At 42.5% G+C, this 19849-nt stretch overlaps 1 protein-coding gene across 2 annotated transcripts in view; it reads right to left on the bottom strand.

The window, feature by feature from the left end:
* LOC141110926 (uncharacterized) overlaps window positions 1-19849 on the bottom strand; it is a 65205-nt gene that overhangs the window by 12595 nt on the left and 32761 nt on the right. For both annotated transcript variants that reach the window (XM_073602726.1, XM_073602727.1), the window contains one exon: window positions 2860-4194. In XM_073602726.1, coding sequence (XP_073458827.1) covers window positions 2860-4194 — 1335 coding nt within the window. The remainder of the gene's footprint in view (window positions 1-2859; window positions 4195-19849) is intronic.

The raw sequence follows: 19849 nt of genomic DNA, 5'->3' as shown, positions 1-19849 counted from the left end.
TGGTGCACCTCCACACTTAAATACTTGGACATCCATATCACACCCTCTTACTCTTCCCTATATCAAGCTAACTTCCCCCCTAAGTTCACAGAAGTAACATGTCTTTTAAATCAATGGACCTCTCTCCCTATATCTCTCCTTGGAAGAATTAACGTAATGTCGATTCCCAAACTCCTATACTTATTTTAGACGCTCCCAATCTCAGTTCCAATGTCGCAATTGAAGGCTCTCCAAAGGAAATGTCTCCCCTTTGTATGGAATAACGCCTCCCATAGGATTGCAAGCTCAGTAGTCCTAGTCTTAAAGAATAGGGGAGGTCTGGCTGCCCCAGACATCATTAAATATTACTATGCATCTCATCTCCTGGATATCTAGGAAGGCCCCAAATAGATGGGCTGAGATTGAAAGGGGGGTTACCATCTCCGTATATCCATGTTACATGTTATGGCCCTCCTCAACCAAATACATGCCTCAACTAAGATCCCTATGCTTGGCTCCAATGCCTTTTACCCTATCTACTTGGAAGAAATGCTCGGAGCAGTTCTCCCTCTCCTCTCCCTGCCCTCCGTTCTTGAATGTACTCTTCAATCCGGACATCCTTGATGGACTGTCCTATGTGCGGATGCTCCCATGGACTCATGCAGGAATCTTTCAATTGCGACAACTTGTACACCCAGTGACACGTAGACTCCTGTCTTTTGCAGACCTCCAAGCGAAACATCAACTCTCTACATCACTTTTGTACTCATATATACAATTTAAACACTTCTTCCTTTCTAAATTCCCCTTACTATCTCTAGAGAAGCCCACGACTTCAAACTTTTATGCGCCAATGGACCATATGAAACCAAACTAATCTCATCCATATATAAAATCTTACACGAATCCCCCTTTAATGGAGTCCACCCATAACTATATGAAAAAATAGTCCAATATAGTACAACGGCAAATATCTTTAATAGACTCGGAAAAATTTGTGAGTCCTTGTCAAAAATCTGTGTAGTGCAGAGAGAAACTGCAATTAAGATTTTGCTTTTCTGGTATAGAACCCCAGACACGCCCGCAACCCAACCGCCCCTAGACAATGCTGGAGGTCTAATGAAACTACGGGCACTCACTTCCACATTTTTTGGGAGTGCTCTTCTATCAGCCCTTTTTGGATTCAAATCCAAGAGCTCTTGCAAAATTTATTAAACACCTCCATACCTCTAAACCCCATACACTTTCTATTAGGCCTTCCTCCTTCGGGTACCTCTAAAGGATTAGAGAAGCTAACTTTTTTCATTCTACTAGCTGCAAAACGAGCTATACCTAGAAATTGGCTGTCCATCTCACCCCCCACATTCCATCAATTTCTCTCAATAATGGCTGATATACGTAGGATGGAACACTTGACTGCAATGATTGAAGACTCATTACCCTCTTTTCATAAGATATGGAAAGCTTGGGATGAGTCTGAATATTCCCACGAAAACTATACATATTGAATGCCAGGTTTCACCTATACCACATGTTATATTTCTGATGACACTTGAATTTCCTGACCCTCCTGGAGCTAACTATTAGATATGTTGTCTTTCAGATATTCCACTTTCTTTTATTATTTTGTATGGTATAATAAATATGCGTAGTTGATTCAAGATGGAAAACTTTATTATCTAACTATACCATGCTCTTGATATGTCTCACTCACTTGCATATGTAATGCTCTTTATATGTTGAAATGCCTCACTTTATGTACAGAATTGTAACATTTCTAAAAATGTTACAAATAAACAAAAAAAAAAAAAAAAAAGACTGATCACTTTTTCTTTGAGTTTTTATAGGACTTTCTATTTTTCATCACTGAGGACTTAGATTTTTTACTTTATGAACTTTTTTGAATATTTTTTATACTGTAGTTTTGCACTGCATTAGCACTTTATTTTTGCATATATTGCACCTTATGATATAAGCATATTGCACATTTGTTATATATTGTGTCACATCAATTTGCATTGCACTAGCACTTTATTTGATTGCATATTTTTTATTTCATAATATTAGCTATTGCTATAGTGTTGCATTTTTATACCGTGTTACTTGCTACTCAAATGGTGTACTAAAATATTTACCAGTGCCCATGAAATGCTGCCTGACCAGTGCCCATAAAATGCAGCCTGACCTGTGCCCATAAAATGCAGCCTCACCAGTGCACATGAAATGCAGCCTGATCAGTGCCATGAAATGCAGCCTTACCTGTGCCATCTCCACCTCGCACAGACTGACATTCCTGTATGCATCCGCCTGTCATTCAGATAGAAGACAGAGCAGCCCGAGCGGCCGCCGTGGCCGTACTCCATTCGGCCGCTTGGGCTGCTCTGTCTTCTGTCTGTGGCTGAGTGACAGACCCAGCGGGAGATCGTCTGGTGCTCGCGGGAGACGCCCGCCCTGCCGCTGGCCCAGTATTGTAACATGGCGGCGGTGCCAGGTCAGTAATCGCTCCATAAGACGCAAAGACATTTTCCCCCATTATTGGGGGGAAAAAGTGCATCTTATGGAGCGAAAAATACGATATTTCCATAATTGTAATATTAATTTCAATAGTCACTATTTTTTGGATAGGTTTTTCAACAGGGATGGTTTGGTTTCATAACACTATCATTATTTTAGGGGGTGACCAACTAAGGGATCAGTCTTTAGCCAGTGCTGCTCTCCTTTTTTCTATGGTTTAAATACTGTTTTTTGACAGTGGATCCAAATCAGAGCAGCAGCGGCTTATAGTTTTCTTTAATATTAGATAGTTTGTAGGTTCTAGTCTCAAATACTACCGTTGGTGCTGTAAAATACATTTTTTCGCATGGTGCAAGTGATACTTACCACTACATATGTTTGCTGATGGATTGTCTTCTGAAAGTACTGGAAACACCTTCATTTGGACTCCTACTCCTTTTATGTTTGCTACATCCTCCATATTCTTCAAGATTTTTCTCACTGAAGCTCCCCGGCAAGCAAGTGGTTGTTGGAACTTAAGAAGAAATAATTTTTTCAGCTGGAAGATGGATAGTCCATTGGAATGAGACTTCAATAGTAGCTGAAGTTTATCTTTGATGTTGGAACTTTGCATTACATCTTTGGGCGCTTCCTTGTGATTAGGATGTGCTATTTTGGCAGCGTGAGCTTTCTGCACATTGAAGGTTGGAGGGCACTGTAGACTCTGCACATTAATCTGATTCATCCTCAAATTACTTGCACAGGCTGAAGCATAGGACATATTTGGACGTAATCCCTGATTCACATTTTGAGGGCTGTTAATCGTTGCATTCGTTATTGGAATCTGCCAAGCAGGTAGAAATATTTGTTGACGCGCATTTTGAGGGCTGTTTATCATTGCATTTGTAAATGGAATATGGTGAGTAGGTAGAGATAATTGTTGACTGGTTCCAGTGGGCCTTGTATTACTTGGTTTAGTGACAGCCTGATTGACCTGTGGGGTCTTTATTTTTACCTGAAGACTTTTTGTCACACCAGGGGTAGCACTAATTGGACATTTGACAGGTATGGTTTTAGTGGTGGCATTAGATTTACTGTTAGACTTTTTATAAACAGCCGAAGCAATAATAAGGTCTTTGTTTAAAACTTTAATGCCTGGTACCTTTTGCAACATGTCAACCATATCTGTAGAGCCATTTTCTTGGCTATATTTCATCAAATCAGTTTTGTATTGCTTTTTTATGTGTCGCCTTAGGTTATCAACTTTCAGCCCACAGGGAAACATTTTCAAAAAATCAACCATAAGTTTCTCAGAGAATTTGACTTTTTTGACTTGTTTAAGTTGTTCTTTAGATTTAGGAATATCTGAAGCAAAGAAAACATCACCATTTAAAGATGTGATGCCTGGTACTTGCTTTAGCATACTTTGCATATCATTATACCCAAGGTCTTTGCTTAATGCTTCTAAGTCAGTGTGATGAGTGTTAAGGACATGTTGCTTCAACTTTTCAATCCTTAGTCCTGAAGGAAACACCCTCAAAACATCAGCAACTTTGTTAAAGAAAAATAGGTCTTTTTTGGGTGGCTCCAGCTGTGAATTGTTGTACTTCTGGGTTGTATTAGGGTTATTTTTCGTTTCTGCATTACCATCAATCGTCAAGATAGGCGTTGGATCTTCCTGAGATGAGATAGGTTGTGTGTGGTTAACTTTCCCGGTAAACTCTACAGAGCAAAATATTATTAAATATTAGTAAGGTTGAAAAAAGATATACTACATGAATTTTACCATGTACATTATAATATCCAGTGTACACATCACATACAAATGCATCATGCGGTCTGCTGATCTTTATGTGTTTTATAAAAGGTAGCAGAGCAGGTTGAGCCAGATTTATCTTTCCTTGTTTTAAGATTGGACGCTAAAGCAAACTGTTTTAAATATATAGTTCAAACATTGTGTACTGGATTTTCCCTGGGGCATTTTACCTAATTCGATTTGCCTTAATTAGTTTTAAAGGTAGCTTTTCATGGGAGTATAAAACACCAAATCTCCTTAGCTGTCAATAGAACAGAAGTCTTTTGTCTCTTTGAGGTTGTCTTTTGCTAAACTACTCAATCACACCAACTGTCTTTATCCCCAAAGCATAGGCAGCCAAACAACTAGTAGCCTCATGATAAAAACCTGGAAGGGCTGCATAGAATCTTTGAGATAACATACAGTAGGTAAAGGGGACAGAACAAATTGATAGTTCTGATTTCCTGACAAGATCAACATTTCTTTTGCATTTAACAAATAATATCATAAAATACTTTACATTTTTAACAGAACAAACCAAGCAAGTAAGAGAAGTTCATTGTTAAGGTTTACATATACTTTGACATTGTAGTTTAAGGACAGCTGTCATTTTTTTGGTAAATTCCTCTAATCCACCACTCCTGAGTTAACTTGCACTAACACCCACCACCCCAATGTTTTACTAACCTCTGTTTTAGAGCAATGCCCTGTGCAATGTTTACTTCTTGAGCCATAATTCCTCTTCCGCATTTCTGAACATAGACTTGGACCTTCTTGGATGCCGGAGCTTCTTCTTGGGACTGTCCCATACAAGTCTATGAGAGCTTAGTGCCAAAGAAAATGACTGCCAGAGAAGACAAACTGGATGGACTTGTGTCTTTTTTCAACCTGACTAACTATGTAACATTTCACAGAACATGGCCCAGGTACAGAAGAAAGTAAAAAACTGGGGTTCTTACTTATCTTTGCTAATTTTCAGTACAAAATGGCAGTGCCTTCTAATAGCTTGCCTTTGCCAGTACAGCATACTTACCAGTCCAGGTTCCCTGACCATCTCCCCACTGCAGGAGTTCACCACAGATAAGCCCAGTGGTGGCACTTACCAGGATGGATGACGTCACTGCCCTGCTCACATAACATATTGTTTGGGCCTGGTGCTTGGCCAATCAGGTTGGAGCATTATCACATGCTTCCCCATAACTGTAAGCCTTGCTCTGTTAAAACAATGGAGCAAGTGGTCTGATAAAGTTGGGAGGTGGTACAGCAGAATGGTGAGCATACCTTGCTGGGAAGGTGTGGGGGGGTATTTTTTAGGCAGAAATTGTCAATTTGGCTTGAATAAGCATAGTAAAAGTGTCTCTTCAACTCTTGCATACATACAGTGCATTTATAAAGTATTCCGGCCCTTCACTTATTTCAATTTTGTTATGTTGATACTACAATTGTTTAAATACATTTTTTTCCTCATTAATCTACACTCAGTACACCATAACGACAAAGTAAAAACACAATTTTAGAATTGTCTGTGAATTTATTAAAAGAAAAAAAATGAAATATCACATTGGCACAAGTATTCAGACCCTTTGCACGCTTTAAATTTAGCTCAGGTGTCCCCCATTTCTCTTAATTGTTGCTAGGATGTTTCTACACCTTGATTGGAGTCCACCTGTGGTAAATTAAATTGATTGGACATGATTTGGAAAGGCACACACCTCTCTATAAAATGCCTCACAGCTGACAATGCATACTGTATCAAAGCCATTAGGTCAAAGGAACTCTCCGCAGAGCTCAGAGACAGGATTGTTGCAATGCACAGATCTGGGGAAGGCAACAAAAAAAATTATGTTGCACTGAAGGTTCTCAAGAGCAGGGTGGCCTCCATAATTCTCAAATGTTTAGCACAACTAGGACTCTTCCAAGAGCTGGTCACCAGGCCAAACTGAGCAATCGGGGGAGAAGGGCCTTAGTAAGAGAGGTGACCAAGAACCTGATAGTTACTCTGACTGAGCTCCAGAGATCCTTTGTGGAGATGAGACAAGGTTCCAGAAGGACAACCATCAATGCAGCCCTCCACTGATCTGGGCTTTATGGCAGGGTGGCTAGACAGAAGCCTCTCCTCTTGCACAACACATGAAAGCCTGCTTTGAGTTTGCAAAAAACACCTGAAGGACTCTCAGAATGTGAGGAACAAGATTCTCTGATCTGATGAAACCAAGATTGAACTGATTGGCCTCAATTCTAAACATTATGTCTGGGGAAACCTGGCACTGTTATGTCCGGAGGAAACCAGACACCACTCATTACCTGCCTAAAACCATCCCAACTGTGAAGCATGACTGTGGCTTTTCCAGCAGTAGGGATTGAGAGACTGGTCAGGGTTGAGGGAAAGCTGAATGGAGTAAAATACAGAGAGATCCTCAATGAAAACCGGTTCCACAGCGCTCATGAACTCAGACTGGGCTAGGGGCTCACCTTCCAACATGACAAAGATTCTAAGCACACAGCCAAGACAACACAGTAGTGAATTAGGGACAACTCTGTGATAGTCCTAGAGTGGCCGAGCCAGAGCCCTAACTTGAACCTTATTGAATATCTCTGGAGAGACCTGAAAATGGCTGTCCACCGAAGGTCCCCTTTAGGGGAGGACTAACAACTCATGGAGACCCCAGGCAATAGGAGATCATAAGGCTCCCCTGTGTCCCTGCCCACATTCAAATCACACCCTTACAAAGCCCCACCTACATATTGCACTGCCTACATTACATGCATTCTTGGCAGCCATCCTCTACATATTGCATCTCAGCTGTACAGAAGGACCTGTCAGAAAATGCAGAAGCTGTTGGCCCTCGTGTTAAGGAATGAGCCAATATCCAATTCTTGTCTGCAGCTTAGGCTCACAGAGACTCCTGTTGCCATTGCTGGGAAGCCACCAAACACCCAAACGGTTCACAGGTGGTGGGCTTCCAATGGCTTCCCAACCATGCCTCTGGAAATCTCTATGATCCTGATCATTTTGTTATAGCAGCTCAGCTGCATAGAGGAGGCATTTAAATATCTACCTGCAGCATAGCCTGCATGGCAGTTTCCAGTTCCTTTCTGTAGAAACTGCTGGGCACTTCCAGGTTTAAAGATGGCTGCTTTATGACGCAACCAGGGGCATTTTATGAAAGCAGTGGGCCTGTGTGCAAGATCACACATTGGGCCCTAATTACATAGTTACATATGCCCGAAAAAAGACACAAGGCCATCTAGTTCAACCAATAAAATATATATAGTATCTCACAAAATGAGTACACCCCTCACGTTTTTTGTAAATATTTTATTATATCTTTTCATGTGACAACACTGAAGAAGCTATCCGCTCAAAATAACCCGACACACAGCCATTAATGTCTAAACCGATGGCAACAAAAGTAAGTACACCCCTAAGTTAAAATGTCCACATTGGGCCCAATTAGCCATTTTCCCTCCCCGGTGTCATGTGACTCGTTAGTGTTACAAGGTCTCAGGTGTGAATGGGGAGCAGGTGTGTTAAATTTGGTGTTATCGCTCTCACTCTCTCCTACTGGTCACTGGAAGTTCAACATAGCACCTCATGGCAAAGAACTCTCTGAGGATCTGAAAAAAAGAATTGTTGCTCCACATAAAGCTGGCCTAGGCTATAAGAAGTTTGCCAAGACCCTAAAACTGAGCTGCAGCACGGTGGCCAAGACCACACAGTGGTTTAACAGGACAGGTTCCACTCAGAACAGGCCTCACCATGGTCAACCCAAGAAGTTGAGTGCACGCGCTCAGCGTCATATCCAGAGGTTGTTTTTGGGAAATAGACGTATAAGTGCTGCCAGCATTGTTGCAGAGGTTTAGGGGGTGGGGGGGGGTCAGCCTGTCAGTGCTCAGACCATATGCCGCACACTGCATCAAATTGGTCTACATGGCTGTCGTCCCAGAAGGAAGCCTCTTCTAAAGATGATGCACATGAAAGCCCGCAAACAGTTTGCTGAAGACAAGCCGATTAAGGACATGCATTACTGGAACCATGTCCTGTGGTCTGATGAGACCAAGATAAACATATTTAGTTCAAATGGTGTCAAGCGTGTGTGGCGGCAACCAGGTGAGGAGTACAAAGACAAGTGCGTCTTGCCTACAGTCAAGCATGGTGGTAGGAGTGTCATGGTCTGGGGCTGCATGAGTGCTGCCAGCACTGGGGAGCTACAGTTCATTGAAGGAACCATGAATGCCAAAATGTACTGTGAAATACCGAAGCAGAGCATGATCACCTTCCTTCGGAGACTGGGCCGCAGGGTAGTATTTTAACATGATAATGACCTCAAACACACCTCCAAGACGACCACTGCACTGCCTGCCAAGCATGTCTCCAGACCTAAACGCTATTGAACATCTGTGGGGCATCCTCAAATGGAAGGTGGAGGAGCGCAAGGCCCTCTACATCCACCAGCTCTGTGATGTCGTCATGGAGGAGTGGAAGAGGACTCCAGTGGCAACTTGTGAAGCTCTGGTGAACTCCATGCCTTAGGGGTGTACTAACATTTGTTGTCAGCGGTTTAGACATTAATAGCTGTGTTTTGAGTTCCTTTGAGGGGACAGCAAATTTACGCTGTTATACAAGCTGTACACTCACTACTTTACATTGTAGTGTCATTTTTTTCAGTGTTGTTACATGAAAAGATATAATAAAATATTTACAAAAATTGGAGGGGTGTACTCACTTTTGTGAGATACTGTGTATATATACACACACACACACACACACACACACACATATATGGGATGCACCGATACCATTTTTTTTTACAAGCACCAATACTTTTTTTTTAGTACTTGCCGATACCAATTACCGATACCTACAGCAACTGTTTTGTTTTCACTTCAGCTGTCAGCAATGGTACAAAGCATTGAAAAGTTATTTACAAATGAAATAAGTAAATATTTTTTTCATTTTGCGCTTTTTCAATGTGAAATGTGTAAATATATGTTAATATATATGTGTAAAAATATTCACTAACAAAGCAAACAAAAAAAAGTTTTAATTGTTTATCGTTTAGAAAATAGACGTGAACAAAAAAAAAAAAAGCAGGAAAATAATTAATTGGAGGAGAATAGGGAGTTAATTAAGGCTGATTAGAGTAAATTAGGGGTTTATAAGGGGTAAAACAGAGGAACATTTGTTCATCCCTTTGATCTGCAGATGAAGAAACAGAAAGATTCAAAAAGAAACAATGTACTTTTTATTTTAGTGTTTCGGCGGCTGAGCAATGTTGTTGATAAACATTGCCGGCTGCTTTTTTTTTGACAGCTCCAATTACCGGACTTCTTTAACACTTCAACTGTCAACAGGGGAGACCCCACTGACAGCTCAAAGAACAGAGCCTGAAAGTATCGGTTTCAGGTATCGGTGCATTTGCACGGGTACCGGTACTTGTGCAAATACTCAGTATTGTCACCGATACTAGTATCGGTGCAACCCTAATATATCTATCTATCTATCTATACACACATACACACACATACATGGGAGGGGAAAAAAATCCTTCCTGAGGCAATCAGATATTCCCTGGATAAACTTATAAATGATAGTATCCAGTTATATTATGTACATTTAGTAAAGAGTCCAGGCCTTTTTTTAAAACAATCTACTGAGTTGGCCAGAACCAGCTCTTGAGGAAGTATATTCCACATTTTCACAGCTCTAAGTGTGAAGAAGCCTTTCTGTATTTGGAGATGAAATCTCTTTTCCTCCAGGTGTAAAGAGGGCCCCCTTGTTCTCTGTGATGACCTTAAAGTGAATAACTCAACACCAAGTTCACTATATGAACCACTTATGTATTTGTACATGTTGATCATATCCCCCCATTAAAGCATTTGTTATGCTCCGTACACACGAGCGTTTTTTCCGACGGAATTCCGCTCAAGCTTGCCTTGCATACACATGGTCACACAAAAGTTCTCTGAACACGGTGACGAACAACACTATGACGAGCCGAGAAAATGAAGTTCAATGCTTCCGGGCATGCGTCGAATTGTTTCCGAGCATGAGTAGGAATTTTGTGCGTCAGAATTTGTACAGACGATCGCATTTTCGGATAGGAACTTTTCCCGACTGAAAAATAGAGAACATGCTCTCAATCTTTTGCTGGCTGGAATTCTGCCAGCAAAAGACCGATGGAGCATACACACAGTCGCATTTTCGGACAAAAAGCTCTCATCAGAGTTTTGCTGGTGGAATTTCCGATCGTGTGTATGCGGCATTACCCAAAAAAAATGATCCTGTGCCTTTAAAGCATGTTATACAGCACAGTGCTGTGTAATTTGGCCCCCTGTATCACCTGAAATACCTGGCTGATCCTGTCTGGTTCTGCCCTCCCCCTGTAAATTGACTACGGTTTTTCATGGCTGCTGAGCCCTGACACCGTGGTAAGTTCACGTGCCTCTTTCATCCACAGCTCTCCTGTATCTCCTCTGTCCTCCTCTCCCCCCTCCCTGCCTTTCAGCTAGTGACAGTGCCCACCCCTCCGCTCATGCTGCTGAAATAACATTTAATTTCTAATACAATCCTCTGTGTTTAATAATGTAAGGAGCCCCTGTGTCTGTGCTTTATAAAAATAATGTTACTATATACCTGATTTCAGAGCTCCGCTCAGCGTTCACATGGACGCGTCTCTAATCCTCTTCTCCGGACATCAGCGGGGGATTCTCGGCCCCTCCCGCTGCAGCTGTCAGATCCAGAGAGGGTAGAGGTAGCCGGTCATGTGAGCGCTGAGGGGCAACCTGAAATCAGGTATATAGCGGCATTATTTTTATAAAGCACAGACACAGGGGCTCCTTACATGATTAACCACAGAGGACGAAAGGAGGCAAAAAAGTGGCTTAACAACCACTTTAATTTCCTCTTCTCCAGCGAGAATAAATTCAGTTCCTCTAATCTTTCCTCATAGCTGAGCTCCTTCATGCCTCTTATCAGTTTGGTTGCCCTTCTCTGCACTTTCTCCAGTTCCCCGATATCCTTTTTATGAACTGGTGCCCAAAACTGAACTGCATATTCCAGATGAGTTCTTACTAATGATTTGTACAGGGGCAAAATTATATCTCTCTCTCTGCTGTCCATATCTCCGTTAATACAAAAAAATGATTTTGCTCGCTTTGGAAACTGCAGCTTGACATTACATGCTATTATTAAGCTTATGATCTACACAAAAAAAAAAAAAAGATCCTTCTCCACCATTGACTCCCCCAGCTGTTCTCCCCTTAGAATGTATGATGCATGCATATTCTTAGCCCCCAAGTGTATAACTTTACATTTATCTACATTAAACCTCATCTGTCACATAGTTGCCCAATTAAACAGTGCATTGAGGTCGGCTTATAAGTTATACCATAGCTTGGTGCAGGGGCGTACCTAGAGCATTTGGCACCCGGGGGGATCCTATATCTGGCACACCCCCCCCTCCAGGGGGGCAGGCTGTGCACCGCACGTCGATGTGCTGACGTCAGCATCAAGTGACGTTACGTGTTGTGCCTCCGTGAACTGCGTCCCAGAACCCGGAAGAATTCTCCTCCCTCAGGTGGCCAGGCCCCTCCTCCTCCTCTGCAAAAATGCTGACTAACCCGAGGATTGTCATTGGGTGACTGGTGCCAGACAGGAATACATGTAACCGGCAGTGGCACACTTATGTGCTACTGCCAGTGGCGTCATTAGGGTTGGTGTCACCTGGTGCAGTAAAACATGGTGTCACCCCCCCCCCCCCCAAAAAATTATTTCCTGTTTTCTGAAAGTTTTCTATACACAGCCCCCATACCTCTGGACCCCTTTACATTACACAGCCACCATAACTCTGGATCCCTTTACATTACAAAGCCCCCCACACTTCTGGATCCCTGCAATCCATGTGTGTTTCCCGCACGCATTCAAAATGCTCTCCAGTTGTGATCTGCAGTGGGTGTCAATGTTAACTTAATGACACCATAAACGCAGGTCCCAAATATAATGCGTTTACCTGCATTGGATCGTTTGGTACAGTAGTACAATGCAATCCAGTTCCTGTGCGTCTTCTAACTCTTGGTGTGGTCCAGCATGATTTCAGCTCATTCAAATGAATAGGTTGAAATTGTACTACACCTGGAAAACATGTGAATCGCACAGGAACGCACAGTGTGATCCTGTGTGATTCATCGTGTGAACTGGCTCTGAGTCCTGGAGCCCAGTGCTGGAAAAAGTTCTGCCACCTGTCTCCACTTACTTGCCTGGCAGGGGTGCACTAGTGAGCAGCTGGGGCGATTGGCCTGCATGTCTAGCGGGGTGCCCAGGGTCCCGGATGCCATGATTGTCCCCTGTGTAGCAGCCAGCATCTCTTTGAATCAGGGGTGGGGGAGAGGGCACTGCATGTGCTAGGGGGCACATTTTCCTAAAACGCCCCCTAGCACATGCAGTACCCCCACACCCAAATCACTGCAGGTGTTAATTTATATTAGCTCCCCCCGCACAAGTGTCATATAGTGTTTATGTGTCCTCGGCCTCCTCCTCCTGTATGTGTAAACAGAAGACATCAGAGCGGAGGAGGGGGGTTCATCGGCATTGCACTGATGACGGCTGCCATAAAGAGCTGAGCTGAGATCATGTGGGACAGCAAACACCACGCACAAGCTGTGGGGGGGGGGGGGGTGCCCACATTAGCGTGCCCCTCCCAGGAAAGTCACTGCTCCAGCAGGATTCAGCGTTCATTCACTGGCAAGTGAAGGGCGGCCAATCAAGAAGGAATGGTTGCGCCGACCCTGCTGACACCCCCCCCCCACCAAAGGTGTGGCATTGGTACACCACTGGCTTGGTGTCATCTGCAAACACTGAAATGGTGCTTTTAATCCCGGACCCGATTATATATATATATATATATATATATACACACACACAGACACACACACACACACACACACACACACACACACACACAGTGGGGCAAAAAAGTAGTCAGCCACCAATTGTGCAAGTCCTCCCTCTTAAAAAGAAGATGAGGCCTGTAATTGTCATCATAGGTATACCTCAACTATGAGAGACAAAATGTGGAAACAAATCCAGACAATCACATTGTCTGATTTTTGAAAGAATTTATTTGCAAATTATGGTGGAAAATAAGTATTTGGTCACCTACAAACAAGCAAGATTTCTGGCTCTCACAGACCTGTATCTTCTTCTTTAAGAGGCTCCTCTGTCCTCCACTCATTACCTGTATTAATGGCACCTGTTTGAACGTGTTATCAGTATAAAAAAAGACACCTGTCCACAACCTCAAACAGTCACACTCCAAACTCCACTATGGTGAAGACCAAAGAGCTGTCGAAGGACACCAGAAATAAAATTGTAGACCTGCACCAGGCTGGGAAGACTGTAAAACACAGAATAACTGGCGCTCAGAGTACCCGATGCAATGTCACAAAATCAAACAATTCAGATGAATAACTGGAAAACATAGGTATATGGGACAATAAATATATGGGGAACGTACAAACACAAAAGGAAGTCCATAAATCTAGGGAATGTCCAATGAGTAGAAATAATGAATGGTGGGCAAGTAGAAGGGGTTAATCCAACACGATATGGAGCTGTCAACAAAGGGCTGCTCTTCTCAGGAATGAAGCCGACTCGGAGTCATCAAAGAAAAACAAAAAGAGAAGAGCGCCTCTAAGTAAAACTGTTTATTCAAAATGAAAAGAGAAATAGTAGCCACTTACATTACAATACACAACGATGCTCTACACAGGTGGATGTGTGTCAAGGATGTGTGGTATTAGGCAAAGGCAAGTCCCCAAGAGTGTCTCTAATCCGTGCTGCAATACGGCGGGGAGCCGGGACGGACACAGCCGATCCTGCAGAGGAATAGAGCAACCAAACTCGTGGAAACTGCGTGTGACGTCAGCTAGTGAGGAGAACACAACGCCTTTCAGAGCATGCGCAAAGTCCGTAAGGCGCATGCGCGCTCCTTTCTCAAGTGTAAAGATAGGGGGATGGATAGAGCAGTATTTAAATGCACCATCAGCTGACTGAAATAGCACACAGCTGGCTGTGTAACGGAAACTATACTGCATGACACAATAAAAACTAAAAGATGCTAAAAGCCAGAAGTGTTTGGTCTATGTTTGTTCACAGATTAATCTGGATATAAAACACTGTGTAATTAATAAAAACTAAGACATGAAATGCTTCAAAGGAATAATTGCATATAAACAATAGCGCAACATGACCTCCTGTAGACCCATGTTAGTGCGCCAACCTAAAAATAAACAATTATTGTTATTAAGTTCCTTGTTGTAATAAAAAGGTACAACTGGCACTAAAGGACAGTTGTATCGGGATAATATAAAATATTAAATCAATAGATGATTATGAAAGTGGGAAAATTATGTATAAGATAGCTTATATAAAACTGGATGTATATGCGTCTATATAAACGCACCCACGTATACGTCCATACAAAAAAGGTTATATAAAACTGAGTGTATATGCATCTACATATACGCGCATACAGCTATCAATAAATAGAAATAATAATAAGAAGATAAAATTTGTAATGATGACCTATGACAATTCTAGGAAATAGGCAATAATAATTAGCCAGTATACTCATGGCGGGACAATCAAAAGGGGTTTATAGGATGGTGTTGACCTCAAGTTCCTCGTTGAGTCCGTTAGGTGCAAGGGTGTCCAAAGTGTAGATCCAGAACGTTTCGTGTTCACATAATCGCGAAAAACGCTCTGCTTCAGATAAGCTCCTAGGTATAGACTCAATTACCCACACCCAGAGGCCCACGGTGGACCAAGCATGATGCTCTAAGAAATAGCGTGGCACACTGTTTGTCACATCCCAATTCCACCAGACGGCGGTGCTTTCCAAACCGTTGTCTTAGTGGGCGGATGGTACGGCCAACATATAACATTTTACAAGGGCATATGAGACAATAAACTACATAATCACTGGAACAATTGTGGAATTTGTCAAATTTGTCATTGTAAGTAAAGCTCTTTTGTTCATGATTGACAAACTGGCAAGTCTTGCATAAAGGCTTGTTGCATCTATACATCCCTTTTAAAGGGAATAAGACAAGGGGGATCATCTTTCTTTATACATTTTAGCTTGCTAGGCGCTATTTTGTTCTTTGGTGTAGGGGTCTGCAGGTAGAACTGGTCTTCAAAATGAAAATAATTGTGAGTTAAACAAAAAGAAGTAGCGTCCAAAATAAAGGAGGCCTGTCTGGTATTGAGCATGGGATTCAACAGTAAAAAATGTTGCACTGCTAGTAACCCTACATTGTGTGGAATGGACGTATGTAAGGAGTTCACGTCCAGGGATAATCAGGAATACCCACCAGTCCAAGTGTTAGAAGACAGGAGTTCCATAAGATGCGTGGAGTCACGTATGCAAGACTGAAGGCCCTGGGCCAGAGGTTGCAAAAAAGAATCTACATATAAAGAAAAGCCACTGGTGACGCTATTCATAGAGGCCACAATCGGCCTACCAGGCGGGTGTAGTGCGTCTTTGTGCACTTTAGGCAAATGGTAGAAATAAGGCATACTGTAGAATTCTTTGCGCATAAAAGCTGCCTCCTTTTTGTCAATAATACAATCTATAGTGGCGTGTTCAATTAGGGTCTCGGCTTCAATGCGAAAGGAGGGCAAGGGGTCACTGGAGAATTTTTTTTGTTTTGGTGTCAGAGAGCAACCTCATAGCTTTGTAACCTCAGTCATATAAATGGTTCTGTCGTGAATAACAATTCCACCACCCTTGTCAGCTTGCTTAATGACAAGATCTGGATTATCTAAAAAATGTTTGAGGGAGATTTTTTCTCCAGAGGTGAGATTGTGGTGACAATATTTTTTGTTAACTGATTGCTGGCATAGTTTTTGAAAGTCAGCAAACACCGCTCTATAAAAAGTCTCCAGGTACGGTCCCATTGACTTAGTGGGGTAGAAGGAGGATTTTGGTTCTAGTAGTGTATGTGCTACTGGGGGAGATGTTTGAAGATGTTGGGTAAGTAATTCATTATTAAAATCAATTGTGGCAAGATCTTCAGAATCAATGTCGCAATCATAAACACTAATGGAGCCGTCAGTAGACTCTTCTAAGTCAAATTCTATTGAAGCTGAGATGGGTAGTGCAGAGGACTCTGATGTAGATACTTGGTTTTTATTTGATTGTATATGAAAAAACCTTTTTAGAGTGAGGTTTCTGATGAACTTATTAAGGTCCTTAAAAAGCTGGAAGGAATTAGGTTGTATGGTGGGAGAAAAGGTGAGGCCTCTACTTAACAGGGAAATGTCCTCCTTGGTCAACTTATGAGATGATAGATTAAACAATTTTATCGTTTCTGTAGTTTGGCGCTGGTGTTTATGTTTTTTGCATCCTCCCCTACATCCTCGTCTGTGTATTTTATTTTTCTTTTCTTTTTCGTCGATGTTTTGAGTGGAGACCCCTGTCTAAAAAAGGAGAAAATGAAAGGGAAGCAGAATGGAGGGGTATTTAACCACTTTGAAAATCATCAAGCAAAAGGTCAAGCGAGGAAGAGGGTGGGTTAATGTTACCACCATTACGACTAATGAGAGGTGCAATGTCAGAGGTGGTGAGTGAAGGGGCACTAGAACAGGATAAAGCAGGGATAATGAGTGGAGAGGTAGTGGAACAAGATGAAGCAGGATTTGGGGATGTGTGGGATATGGAACGTGTAGGTAATGTAACAGAGGATGTGTCAGTAAGGTCACAAACTAAAGGTTGGATATTATTGAGCTCAACAGGGGTGGTAACTGGATTGGTAATGGATGGATCTTTCGAAGGAGGGCCTAAGGGTCTATGTCTAATCCTAGATCTATGTGTGGGCAATGTTCTTTGGGGTAATGGGCTAACCCTATGTGGATTAGTATCCCTAATGGGCTTATTTAAAGAGTATACAAGACCAATATTGTGCGTGGATACTGGGAGAGGGCCCTTTCGTTGAATATTATGCGTTTTATTAGACACCCTAGAGAAGGGCAAAACAGACATGAGAGCTAGTATGGAGTTATGGTTTTTCCAAGAGAAAACTTTTCCCTTGGAATAATCATCCAAATCCCTGTGGAATTTTTTCAATTTAGTTTCAATAAGAATATTCTCTTTAAGTGTATCTAACCAGGTGGGTGGAATTTTCTGTTGATAGGCAATGATTTCCAATGAAAGCATCTGTATATGGTGAACCAATTCATTGTATTTAAAGTGGGGTTCCACCCAAAAAAACAAAAATACATTTGGATATTTTTTTTTTTTTTTATACTTACCTCTAGGTGGTCCCTCGTAGTCTGCCTCTTCCTTTGCCTGGGCTGGTGACATCACTTCCCCCTCGGCACAGGAAGGGCTCGGCTCTGCTCCCTCCCTCCTGTCAATCATCTGGGACCCATTACAGGTCCCAGGTGATTGAGCGGCCAATCACGGTGCGCGGTGCTGCTCGCGCATGCGCAGTGGGTGCCAGGCTGTGAAGCCACAGCCCGGTGCCCACAGTTGAAATGCCGGCGCCGACGAGCGGAGGGGGGGGCGATCGGGGCTTCGATCCCCCGCATCGCTGGACTCAGGGACAGGTAAATGTCCAATTAAAAGTCAGCAGCTGCAGTATTTGTAGCTGCTGACTTTTAATTTTTTTTTTTTTTTAATGGACCCCCTGGGTGGAACCCCTCTTTAATATGTCTCTGACAAACAAGAACTTCTAACCACTTTGCAGTACAAAATTCAGCTATACCTTCCCATTGAGCGTTATGGGAGGTATCTAGGTATCTAGGCTGGGAAGACTGAATCTGCAATAGGCAAGCAGCTTGGTGTGAAGAAATCAACTGTGGGAGCAATAATTAGAAAATGGAAGACATACAAGACCACTGATAATCTCCCTCGATCTGGGGCTCCACGCAAGATCTCAACCCGTGGGGTCGAAATGAGCAAAAATCCCAGTACCACATGGGGGGATCTAGTGAATGACCTGCAGAGAGCTGAGACCAACGTAACAAAAGGCTACCATCAGTAACACACTACGCCGCCAGGGACTCAGATCCTGCAGTGCCAGACGTGTCCCCCTGCTTAAGCCAGTACATGTCCGGGCCCGTCTGAGGTTTGCTAGAGAGCATTTGGATGATCCAGAAGAGGATTGGGAGAATGTCATATGGTCAGATGAAACCAAAGTAGAACTGTATGGTAGAGACACAACTCGTCGTGTTTGGAGGAGAGAGAATGCTGAGTTGCAACCAAAGAACACCATACCTACTGTGAAGCATGGGGGTGGCAACATCATGCTTTGGGGCTGTTTCTCTGCAAAGGGAACAGGACGACTGATCCGTGTACATGAAAGAATTAATGGGGCCATGTATCGTGAGATTTTGAGTGCATTTCAGCATGACAATGATCCCAGGAGTGGCTTCGTAAGAAGCATTTCAAGGTCCTGGAGTGGCCTAGCCAGTCTCCAGATCTCAACCCCATAGAAAACCTTTGGAGGGAGTTGAAAGTCCGTGTTGCCCAGCGACAGCCCCAAAACATCACTACTCTAGACGAGATCTGCATGGAGGAATGGGCCAACATACCAGCAACAGTGTGTGACAAACTTGTAAAGACTTACAGAAAATGTTTGACCTCTGTCATTGCCAACAAAGGATATATAACAAAGTATTGAGATGACCTTTTGATATTGACCAAATATTTATTTTTCACCATAATTTGCAAATATATTTTTCTTTCAAAAATCAGACAATGTGATTGTCTGGATTTGTTTCCACATTTTGTCTTTCATAGTTGAGGTATACCTATGATGACAATTACAGGCCTCTCTCATCTTTTTAAGTGGGAGAACTTGCACAATTGGTGGCTGACTAAATACTTTTTTGCCCCACTGTGTATATATATATATATATATATATATATATATATATATATATATTTATTTATTTATTAATTAAAAAGCAGGGGTACTAACACTGCTTTGGGACTGATATTTCCAAGCCTGTAGACTTTACTTTACACATTAGTTTGGGGAACTGTGTCAAACGCTTTGGCAAAATCTAAATATACTACGTCCACAGCCATTCCTTTGTCCAAAGTTTTTGCTCACCTCCTCATAAAAAAAATAAATCAGATTTGTCTTACAACTTCTATCTTTCATGAATCCATGCTGTTCTTGTTCCAGCAAGAACTCCTCTATGTGGTCTTTTATTAAACTCTCCAGTATCTTTCTGACTATAAAGTTAAAGTGATTGTAAAGGCTTGTTTTTTTTTTTTAAATAACAAACATATCATACTTACCTCCACTATGCAGCTCGTTTTGCACAGTGTGGCCCTGATCCTCGACTTCTGGGGTCCCCAGAAGCAGCTCTCCCCGCTCCTCCCCTCATCAGATAACCCCCTAGGAGAAGCACTCTCCCGGGGGAGGGTTACCTTGCGGGCGCACTCCCAAATCCAACATTTGCATCCATAGATGTGAATGCTGGACTAGGCCCCGCCCCCTGGCGCCTGCGTCATTGGATTTGATTGACAGCAGCGGGAGCCAATGTACACTGCTATCAAACTATCCAAT

Source organism: Aquarana catesbeiana, linkage group LG10, assembly GCF_042186555.1.
Source record: "Aquarana catesbeiana isolate 2022-GZ linkage group LG10, ASM4218655v1, whole genome shotgun sequence".
NCBI lineage: Eukaryota > Metazoa > Chordata > Amphibia > Anura > Ranidae > Aquarana > Aquarana catesbeiana.
Note: the sequence above shows the minus strand (reverse complement) of the source record. Positions and strands in the feature narration are given on the sequence as shown.